The sequence below is a fragment of the Oryzias latipes genome, chromosome 14 (genome assembly GCF_002234675.1).
Source record: "Oryzias latipes chromosome 14, ASM223467v1".
Classification (NCBI taxonomy): Eukaryota; Metazoa; Chordata; class Actinopteri; order Beloniformes; family Adrianichthyidae; genus Oryzias; species Oryzias latipes.
The window spans coordinates 8,280,198-8,292,086 of record NC_019872.2 but is presented as its reverse complement, the minus strand read 5'-3'; the positions used below and the strand labels follow the sequence as shown (position 1 = coordinate 8,292,086).

General features: G+C 38.8%; 1 protein-coding gene across 1 annotated transcript in view; it reads right to left on the bottom strand.

The window, feature by feature from the left end:
- Positions 1 to 349: 349 nt before the first annotated feature.
- Positions 350 to 11,889, bottom strand: part of LOC101175674 (transcription factor COE1) — a 90,769-nt gene continuing 79,229 nt past the window's right edge. Inside the window, exons 12-17 of the mRNA XM_004076149.4 lie at positions 8,067 to 8,132; positions 7,808 to 7,970; positions 7,116 to 7,298; positions 5,425 to 5,622; positions 4,048 to 4,116; positions 350 to 3,059 (exon numbers count right to left, since the gene is read on the bottom strand). Coding sequence (XP_004076197.2) covers positions 4,049 to 4,116; positions 5,425 to 5,622; positions 7,116 to 7,298; positions 7,808 to 7,970; positions 8,067 to 8,132 — 678 coding nt within the window. The 3' untranslated portion in view covers positions 350 to 3,059; position 4,048. The remainder of the gene's footprint in view (positions 3,060 to 4,047; positions 4,117 to 5,424; positions 5,623 to 7,115; positions 7,299 to 7,807; positions 7,971 to 8,066; positions 8,133 to 11,889) is intronic.

Genomic DNA, 11,889 nt, shown 5'->3' with positions numbered 1-11,889 from the left:
ATGAATAGGTCATAGGTTTTTTTGCTTATGGATGAATCGCAGCATTAACCAGTGACTTTACCTCTCTATGGCTCTTTACATTTTATGTAATGCTTTGACTGAAATGAACACATTTTCACAGAAGATGAAAGAACTTTAATTAAATATAGTAAAAGTCCAAAAAGGTATTTTACACTCCAAAATAAAAAATAAAACCAAAATCAACATTGTAATCTTTACAGTAGTTTCCTCTTGCTGTCCAAACAAATACTGTGGATTTTAAGTGTGAATGATGTGTCGACATCTGTGAGCCTCAACACAAACAAGCCATGATAAATGACGGTATCTCTGTTAAACAAGTGTTCTTGATCTTCTTCAACAAAACCATTTTATTTACTCTTCCCTACATAAAGGCAACAGTTTCAAAAAATGAAAATCATGTTTCTCTTTGTGAGGAAAAACTGATGACGTATGCACATACACACACGCACACACGAGCGCTCTGAACAGACAAACAGAAAAAGTGGTCTCCAGAAAAATAAATAGGTGGCTCATTTTGAGGAGGAAAAAAAAAGGCAGAAACATGCTGGGCAAACATAAAAAACATTATAATAGCACAACAATGAAAACGTCAAATGTTAGGACAGAAAAGGCGAGATGTAAAAAGGAAAAAGTAAGGAAAGCGTTCCTTCAATACTTTGAGCCTTCATTGAAAAGTTGTTTCACCTTAAAATCCATTACATGGAAGGAAAAACACACATTAAAAACAAAGGCATGTTTGCATGTTTCTACATCTAAATGTTTCGACAAATGCTGATAAATGCAACCGAAACTATACATAATACAATATGAACAATAGAAATGATGATCATAGTCACTTAAAAAAAACACAACAAAAAGGGTTTTATGGTTTGTGAATAAGATCAGATTTCCAAGTATGGCTTTTGACACACAGACACCTTTGTACAAAAAAAAACTTAATAAACATTCAAGCCTGACAAAAGACAACTGTTGTTTTTGTTTGTTCTTGAGCAACAACCCTTCCAGCCATTGCAAGACATTCTGTTTTTCAGATTTCAGATTAGAACAAATTTCTTTTAACTAATTGTCTTCATGTAAGAAGTCTCACAGTTAAATGACATGGCAACATTGCAACTTTTGATTAGCAAGAAGAGTAAAGACCAAAGACTTTATGTCATAAGACTGTTCAGGTATTTTGTACTTTTGGGTTTGGCAAAATTAAAATGACTCTTTTTGTAAACTTCAAGCACTAAAAGTGAGTAACATCTTTTACAACAGGCCACTACACTGCTGGCATTTTTAAGACAATATCCAAACATAATATTCAATTAAAAAAACAGCAGCATGACATCATTTGTCATTTAAAAATATGTAACTTTATGGTAAGTTAGTTTTGCTCTTGATTTAAAAAAAAATAGCTAAAACTGGAACCCAGCATGTGTCCTTGGTATAAGGGAAGCTTTTTCACGTTTCATTATAATGATGCAAACAAGAATTTTGACATTTGTCAATTTTGGGAAAAGCAACTTTATTAAGAAACATGACCAGCTGAAGGTTTTTAGGATTTTTTGTGCATTAAAAAAGAAGTCCAATTCATGATCAATACTGGCTTTCCTCTGACAGAAGTTTGCAGTTTTTAATTCTTAATCCAAAGTTTATTATACCCCAAATCATTAAGCACAAAGCTGATCAACTGATAGAGGCAACATGAAAAATTTTTTCGCCCAAAGACGCAACAATGAAAGTATGACGTAGTTTTATATTTCTTTTTCTCAGATTTCTTGCATTTCAGTGCTGCCTTTTGTTATGTTAACTCTCCCTCCATCATCTATTATACACAATTAGTGTCTCGGATGCATTCGAGAGTAAGGTCACATGACCTGGCTTTTGAGGTGAGAGCTAACCTTTTCAACCATTGTCATAAAAATCAGGGTCACCTTTGGACATTTATAGTTTTTGACATCCCTCTGAAATCTCTAACGTTGTTCTTGCAAAACAATCACATATTCTTTAACTCTGAAGCAAATGTGTAAATTTTTTAAAAAGTTGCCGTTTAAAACAGAACAGCTACTTATCAAAAATAAAAACAGGCAGATGTCATTATGCTTTTCTGTTAGTGGCTGAATCAGATTATTTTTAGCTGACAAAATGACCAGAGTGATAGATGTATTTGAGTAAATGTCTCAGATGTTGCTTATGCATCCAGGTAATTGTACTCATATGTAAACTTTGAAACTTTGCTTTTCTAAATCTACTTAAAGCACTTAAGAAAATCTATTTTTGTGATTCCAGAATGTGCTGTTTTAGACATTTAGCACCTGGGAGCAGCAGATTAAAGAGGGAATTGGACTCCAAATAATGCCTGGAAATTCTTGATTCGGTGAGGCTTCTTCAGATGCAAAATGGATGGATCTGTAGGTTTAAACGAAAGGACTTAATGAAGTGGAGAAGTTCTCAGTTGGTTGAAGTTGAAAGTGAGATTTTGTCAAAGAGAGATTTGGCTTGTCTGTCTTGGCTGGACCGATTCTGAATAAATATTCCTTCTACACCGTTTTGACTCATTATCATTATCAGGTCTTCTTCACATTATATTCCTTCATTAAACAGAAAACAAAAATTCATAAATAGAAAAGGCTTCATGTAGGTTACAGTTTTAAAAAAAGATTATCACACATTAACTGTCACGCAAAAAACAAAAAACAAATCTGTCAATCACTCAAGAGGAAGTGAAGTTCATTTCCTGTGTCCATGGATAGTCATAATGTAGGCGTGGCCATTCTCCTGTAAAAGCATTATGGTGTACAAAGTCTTATCTTGTTTCCTTCCACAGAGTTTTTTGTTCTCACTGTGTTCTCCTCGCAGTTGTTCTGTGATACAAAGGGCCTGAGTGGGGTTTTGTTTCTTCAAATCGGGACAGTTGCTTCCATCCCTGACCGGAGTCCGACTCGCGCTAAATCCTCCCGCAGGATCGGCGAGGGTGTGCTTGTTTCAACTCACACACATACACACAATCATGCAGTCACAGCTTTACATGGGTGGGACGATCATTCCTGGGATGGCTGTTGGGTGGAGAGAAGAAAGACATGAGTGTGTGTAGGGGGCGGTGAGAAAAAAAAACTTTTAAAACAGAGCCAAATATTTTCCTCATCATAAAAAAATCCCCTTGTAAATATATCAATATGTTTTCTTCCATCTGCACAGCTGTGACTAAGGCAACACTTTAAAGGAATTAACAAAGGAATCAGTGCAACATGCGAGATGCCTCACAAATACGCACAGTTCATTCTACACAACACCAGTTGGTGTTACTTTATGCCATGGTCGTATGTGCGCCCGACGGATTGCATCACTGCATCTTTAAAACCTGCGGTAATGTGCAAAGAGCGAAGCACAGCACAGTGTGTCACACAGTCATGTTTCCATGACTACAAACTATACAACAATGATACACAGGAATTCCCTGCAGACTTAACTTACTGTAATCCAAATTAACAAAAAAGTGACCATTAAAGCTTATACACGTTACTTTGTAAAGGAGTGTTGAAAGCGGTTGCAGTCCAACAGCTGACATTTTTGAATGGTTCCCAGTTAGCTGTCAGTGCCCGATCACCCCGTGAGTGTGTGACAGAAGGAAATGTGTGCGTGTCAGCTGCGCTTTGAGTTCCCACACCCCCGCACATGCTCACTCCACACCAACAGCTAAACAAAGTCTCTGATGTTGAGAAGACCATTTTCCATGCCAAACGTCTGTTTTTGTTTACACAAATATATGACTTCCTTTCTTCCCAGCTTATCGCACAAGAAGGGAGGAGTTACCAGGCAACCTAATGGGTTGATGTGCAACATGAGATAGGACGAGAAAGTGGCAAAAGATGGCAAAGTGATATACAGGATTAAGGAGATCAAAAATGGATGGAATAGTAAAGCACCAGAAATGTCTGGTTATTTAGGAAACAAGTCTGAAATGTGACAGACGATTGGGTACATAAAAGGAGCAAATCCATGAACTTAAAAGCATTTCAAAAAGAAAGCAGTCGAGGAACATACTTCAGGTGAAGGCCAAGCCTTGTAGTGAGCCGGCCGTGGAGTACTTGCTAGAGTCCACAAATGTTTGATCTGGTAGAGAAAAGTAAAGGAACGAGAATGGAAAATGGTGAGGAAGGGCGAACAGGAAAAAGACAATTAAAGATAATTTAAATTCAAATCAAGTTTTTCTTTAATGAAGCACCAATTCAACACATGGGCTGTCTAGTAGCGCTACACAAAAGCAGGAAACATCAAACCTAGGAAAATGTATCCAGATTAATGTTCTCCAGTTTATTCCTAATAATTGAAGATCATTTTATCCAAGTATGCTTTGCCATATTCAGTCCAGATCATTCCAATAAGTAGTGTTTGAATGATAGCCCACAGGTAACCATGTTTTTCGTGGAATCCCAAAGGAAAATGTGATAGTAGAGAGAAAACTCCCACTAAATAGTAGATTAGGAAGAAACCTCCAGTAGAACCAGACTCAGCAAGAGAAACCATCTGCTGCGACCGGTAGATGTATTGTTCTGTTCAGAGATCAATACATCTACTACTTGTATGGCACATCCTGAAAGACCCACTCCAATGAACATTGTGTTTTTGGTATTTTTAACATGTTCTTGTAGCATTTTTCTCATGATGGAGGACATATACAAGGAAGATTAAGATTAAAATTGTGTTTCTGAGTATTTCTTTATTCAAGTCATAGTGAATGTAGACGACTAGATCCATGTAGGTCTTGTTTTCCTCGTCTAAGCGGACATCTGGCTCAAAACTGTACGGCTTGATAGCTCCAATATTGCTCGTCATTTTTCTTGCACCGCTAATGTTACCTTTGGTGAGTGAGGGGCTGTAAACTAGTGAGAGAGAGTGTGAACAAAGGGATGATGGGAAAAGAGCGCAGGCTTACTCCATGCCAAAATGTCCCGCCTACAACTTACAGGTACATTTCTATTGAACTACTGCTCTTTGGAAACTTAGAAAACAACACAGGTTTTTTTTTATTTGGTTATAAACAGCATAATCATAAATAGAAGACCACTGGGAATGCTTTTACAATACTTCAAGAGATGACTCGATCAGGACTTTAACAATAGTGGACCCATGTAATATCAGAACAATATTGTGGATGTAACACAAAGTATGAAAACCCCAACACCCTGCTCACCGCAATTCTCAAGAAAAAACTAACTTTAACTTGAAGCAACTTAAAACGTGTCTTAAGTTGACTACTCAGAGCAAAAGTCCATGCAAAAGCTCTACCATTTTTTAGGCTTAGCTGTGTAGTGTTCATCATCCTCAGATTATTTCATCGCAGGACCGATCCAATAGTTGGATCATATCAGAGACTATAAATAGGACTTGCTGCCTTCACTGCTTGGAACTGTGAATTACCTTGGAGTCCGTTGCCATTAGCACTTGTACATGAAGGCGGCGGAGAAGATGAGGGTCTAACCACCGGAGCAAAGGCAGATTTCTGCTTAACAGCTGCTGAAACCATGTTGGCCGGGGAGAAGGAGAAGACGCCAGAAGAGGAAGAGCAGTTGGAGGGTAGAGAGGTGGAGGAGGCCATAGTGGGACTGGATGGAACAACTGGAAGGAGAGATCCAAGAAGGTTGTTACACAAATAAAAACTTTTATGGACTCCACAAACACTTTCCACGAATCTGACAGTTATCTGTTTTCATCACCATCGATGGGAACTTTGGCAAACAAGTGATAACATCTGTCTATTCTGCTGTTTCATCTCTTCTTTCCTTGCTCTCTTCTACACTAAGTAGAAGTACGATGCAATTACCTAACAGAAGGAGAGGAGGTGTGGCTGTCAGATAAAAGGCAGTGAGGAAAAGGAGATGGACTGAAAACAAAACGGAGCTACGAGCTTTTGCTGGTGATTGTTTTTGAAGATTGCTCTGCAGACATACCCTTGGGACGTCACTTTTATCAAATGTAGGACGTATGTTTTGCTCATGGAGATTTTGTTTGCTTGCAGTTCAATATACACTCTTTTCATTCAACATATGCAAGTACAACATGATGTTTAATGACTGCTTTCATGCTGAAAAGTGCAGACTGCCAGTGAATAAGCTGGTCCTTGATGAATAAACCCCATTCATTCAATCTGTAGAGAACAAGAACAAATCTAGAACTTAACTCCTTGAGCAGACTCAAAGTTACCACTGTGTTGCATCACGCCTTATTTAATTAAACCTCCTGATCAATTAGGATCTGAGTGAATTCTAGATTACAGCTGTCATGGTCTGCAGTGAGGCCCGATGAGCACACAGCCTCTGTGCCTGAGAGTTCCTCAGAGTGGAGTTTGGCATTTTATTCCTCCAGGAGGACGTTTAGAGGATTAGAAAACCACTTGATGTTGGCAAAAAATATTTCTTTAATCAACAGTATCGACACCCATGAACCATTTATTCATCCCATGGGCATTGAATCCCCCAATTCTTGCACAGATGTTGGTCTTTGCACCTTTCACTGATAAAAACCTGGATAGTCTTTCTCATGGGAAAGTTGTCTTGACACTAGGATGAACTCATCCCCAGAGGTCTAATCCAAAAAAACCAGAGTTGCTAAAGGGCTTACTCTCTGCGTAATATGACCTGAAGTTTATTTCCAGTAAAAAGCACCAGAATGTGGTGTGGCACAATCGCTTTCCAAAGTACTCCCACAATTCCTTGTGGTTTTTAATAAGTTTTGTCATCAAATACAGTCAGAAGTCTTAGAAATGGCTTTGATCAACATTGGGATCTGGTCTTGGTCGGAAATGTTGCTAAATTAATGGCAGTGCAGATGCAAAATGAAAATGACTGAATTGTCTTTTTTGGTAGTTTTTCTGACACTTTGGGACAAAATGGTGTTCCTTCTTAAAAATTTACAGTTTATAGTCAGTGAAATTAGTTTAAACGTCTCTAATAACGAGGTCACTTGAATGATCTGAAAAGCTTCTCTAACATTTTTTGCTTCCATGAAGTTTGGTAGTTTGGAGATAGGAAAAAAAGTTAAAACATTACAGAAGAAGAACAGATTTGGTTCAGCTTTTGTTAATGAATGTTATGCAATGTGCATACACTCACTAGCGTAAGGCGAGTTAGCTGCAGAGCCATTGAGGAAAGTGGGTGAGCCTCCAAGGTTGGTCATGCCTGTGTTGTTGGTGTAGCCGTTCATGGTGCTCGTGACTGAGGAGTAACTGGTTTGCTGAGGTGTGGAGCTGGGCACGTAACCGTGAGGCGACACACTACTGCTGCTGCGCACAAACCCTGCAGGAAATGGGATGAAGAAGAAAAAAAAAGACACTGGTAAAAACTCGTGTTTTGTTGGCAGTAAAGGCAGTATAACTTGTGATTTAACACATTTTGCACCTTTTTTTATACTTCCTCATGTTCGGGGCCTCAAGTGAGATGGAAATTTAATTAATAATATTAATACATGACAATTTTTGATATTCAAATGAAAGCAAACAAAAATGTGCCATCTCATAAAAAAAAAAAACCTAACATGAATGTTATGACAGGGAGGGAGTCAGAGCATCTAGACGAAACCCATGCAAACTTTACAAAAAAATGATGTAATTATGTGAAATTATTTACAAATCATTAAAATTTAAAAAACAAAACAGACTTTTTGACTTTGTGCTTTTGCATTTTTAAAGAATTTTCTGTCTGGAACAAGTTACATTGCTGTCTCTTAGCAACCTTTGTTATCTAAAATGAAGTTTCACCCAAGAAAGCAAAGGATGAAAAAAATGTGTTTTTTTAATTTCCTTTACCCTGGTTGGCTTGAGAGGTTTCAGAGACGTTGACGGACAGCTGCCCGGTGAAGGAGTTGACTCCCATCATTCCAGTGTGAGCTGAGCTGGAGAGCTGGGTGTGTCCTCGAGGAACGCTGTATAAAGCTTCTGCAATATCGGCCGCACGCTTCAGGATGATCTCCTACAGGAAGAGGAAAACAATCATTGCAATAATAGCAATGGAGTACGGTTCTCCCCTTACTTTCCCGTTTGAACACTTGTACGTCTGAGTCCTTACCTGGTTATTATGAGGCATCCCATAAAGCGCTTCCACCAGATCGGCCGCTCTCTTCAGAATAACCTCCTGAGACAGAGAAAAGTTTAAAAAGTTATCCTTTTAATATTTAATTCAGACTTTTTCTTCAATGTGTTTTTGCAGGTATTGGAAAACACATTTACTTAAACTACTCAAGTAAATGCTGTCTTCTATTCCACTTGCAAAAAAAACAAAAAACAACAACCCTTCAACACATCATCAAGATATTTCCTTTTCACCACTTCATCATAAGAAAATAAATTGCTCGTCACTTCTTTTAAAAGTAGAGATTAGCTGCTGTCAGCCAGAAAGCTTTTATGGTTCTTAATGACCTCTTGAAGTGACAGGTGTTTAAAATATGCTTTAAAGTAAATCTAAAGTGCTTTGCTTCACTGCTTTTCAAACCAGCACATCGACTTAGAAAAATCCTGCTTGGTTTTGAGGTTTTGGCTTGTGTTAAGCAGCAATTAGTTCTAAATTTGAAGGATCTTTCCAGGATTTCATTGCAATTAACAATTAACACCTAAGCTTGTGTTTTATAACTTTATCACCTTTCATTCTGTCTCTATTGTCTTATTTACTGTTTGTCCACTGCTCCTTATCTTTGATTTTAGTCTTCTGACACTGTCCTTTCTACAAGAGTCGCTGCTTTCTCAACAGCGGGTCCCTTTTATCGTTTTACCTCTCTCTGGGAGCCCACCCCCAGGTTGAAGGTGTCTTGTTAAACAGGTAATGTGTTGTGTGCTGTTGACAGAGAGAAAACGACTCTGTTCACGCTGTTAACCTGCACCGCGTGACACCTTCATGCACATGCTTACGGTTCACTGCATGTGTGCTCCCCTTTGAGTTAGCGGCTGGAGGAACATATTGCCTTCCCATCAATATGTGTGTGTGTGTGTGTGTTTGTGTGCCTGTGTGTGAGTGTGTGGCGATATTAAAGGTCACAGATCCAGTCAGCAGTTTAAGTGTGCCTGTCAATGGAGCTAAATTCAATCTTTTGCACATTATTACGTTCCTGCTGGGTCTCTGTTAACCTCTCATTATTTGACCGATGAGCTGAAATTCACACACAAGCGTGCACGCGCGCACACACAGAAACCCGATCCTGAGTGTTGAAGTGGTTCCAGTAAGGCCAGTAGCTGATAAACGGGAAGGAAAGATGATCTGGTAACGTCATCATCATCATCATCATAATCTTGAAGTCTGCAGGCTTCTGCTGCCTCTGACTGCCAGAATCGATGCAGTTTCCCTTTGTCTCCTTTTGCTGTGAATTTATAACAAACACATCCGTGACCTTAGCTATACTTTTACAAACCTGCCCTCGCTGTTCATTAGTCAAAACGGTAAAGATAATCGGTCTATACACAAAGTAACTTCACCTTTTTGCAGATTTTGTGTGATGTCACAAAAAAATGTGGTTTAAGATTACAAGAATGCATCTACAAAATTTAATAACCTTATAAAAGGCCCTCAAGCATGTCTTTTGGAGTCATGACAGTTTAGACATCAGAAAACATATTTCTTTTTCTTCCTAACCAAACAGAAAATTGCAAGCATTGAATGGTGTAATGTAATAACAATGTAATAAGAGTGGGTTGGTTTTAACCCACCACCCCACACACATGTACTTTGTGTTCACCATAAAAGCTATTTATTCATGCTCATCCTAAACCGTTACAATTTCTCTTTTTTTTCTTAGTATCTAAAGAACTCAATCTGTCATGTTTAACTCTTTAACACCGCAACTGTCGGCAACAACAGCAAATAACTTACGTTCTTTGAACTATCGTTAGCAGTATTAACGTAATTTCAGTGGATTCTGACGCAAAGAAAAGCGGCTTTGCAACAAAGCATCAGCTGCTTTTCTCACGGCAGAATAAGCTGGTTTACGTTGATTGAGTAAACACTTCCGTGCTTCAGTGTTGCTTAATATAGTGCTTTTTTTACGCTTCAAGATCTATTGGAATTACGTTAAAAGGTGGAAATGGTTGAAGCATTACAGTAGTACGAAGAACCTTAATACTGGAGCCAAAGTTCACCATACTAAAACCAGAATAAAACTTTTGTAATGTTGACATGTTTTATTTAGAGTCGGTATCATGTGAAAATACAGAAAAAAAACATCCGTTGGGAGAATTAACAAGAGGAGGATGAAATAAAAGCGCATCTTGAGGAAAGATGGAAGAAGAAGAGGAATCGTTGATGATGCTTTTACTGTCTGAGTTACGAGCAGCACTAATTTCATAACCTTGCATTAGATACACACACACACTGTGTACATTAGCACTTGGGAAAGCTGGATCGGTGGTCACAATTGTGTGTAATGTGCGTGTGCCAGACCAGCAAAGCTATGACACACACATGACTTATTCCTCCCTAATGTTGCCACATTAGCTGCTTGATCTGCTTCTAATGTGCCATTAGGGATGCCTTACATGCACGGTCATACCTTACACAGAGATGATGTCATCCTAATATGTTAGTGCACTGGGTCATGGCGCCCAGTAGTGCACATATAAAAAAGTATCGACATGTATGCTTCCATGTCCTTTGGGGGAAATTGTCTCTCTAATGTGATGTGAGATGGTGGTTTCAGATAGCATCTCCTCTCAGCGGAGAAGTGAATTTAAGTCCCGTATAGGTTTGCGTATGACACATGCAGCCAAAGACGGTGTATAAAGCAGATGGTTTTATGTACAGTACGTGTTAATGCATCACCAGAAATGACTGATACTGCCGATGCCAATGACAAAGTTTTTTTAACATGTGATTTCGTGTGCAGACATGTCAGCTGCAGATACTTTAAGGTGGTTCAGTTTTTTTGTGTTTAAATGCAGTTTGCAAAATGCAGTTCCAGCTATCCATTCCAACGTAATTACTAATCAACAGATACTCATAAGAGCACCCTAATTTATAAGGTGTTGTACAAGCATAAGGTACGAAGAACTGAAATCTTCACAACCTGAAGGTGTGGACAGTTAAAACATATAAATGCAGTTTTACTTCTTGGATAAAAATGTTATGCATAGCTAATGGTATGTTTTCTTTGAATATTTAATCACAATTTTACCACCTGTTATGCTGCGTTCACAAAGAGCATGTGACGGTAGGTGTGAACGTGTGCGTATATGGTGTTCATGCTGGAAAAACCTTTTTTTCCCTTTCCACTGTTTACTAGCGCAAGTCCACTAAATGGTGGCAAGTGGCTCAGGCGGTAGAGCAGGTCGTCCAGTAACCGAAGGGTAGGCGATTCGATCCCTGCTCTCCCCAGCCAGCTGTTGTTTCCCGAGCGCAGCACGTCTGCAGCTCAGCGCTCCCCTAGGGGATGGGTCAAATGTTACGAATAATTTCCCCACTGCGGGATAAGTAAAGTAACTTTTGTTTATTTATTTTTTTGAAGTTGGAAGAGGCTGGTGCAAAATAAGTGATGCAAACCTGGCAAATCTATCTTCAGGCTTTTTCTTTCCAGGCTTCTTTCCGATACATGAAAGACTTGGTGTCATAGAATTCCAACTAGGCATAAATTAAAAATTTTCTCCTACCTGATGAATTGTCAAATGTTTGTCAAATCTTCTGTGAATTAGAGGGGATGCCATCCATTTGTCAGTGCCAAATCTGAGTCCCTGAATGGTCAAAGTTCCCTTCAATGACAGCGTGTTTTTGTATGTTACAGTAGAAACTTGCATTGCTTTGTGTGAATGCGAGAAGCCCGAAATGTGCATTTACACACGTTTACATAGACTTTTCATTGAAAGCTGCTGCTTGACTGAGAATTTCCAAGTGTTAGGAACCTGACCTTTGGGTT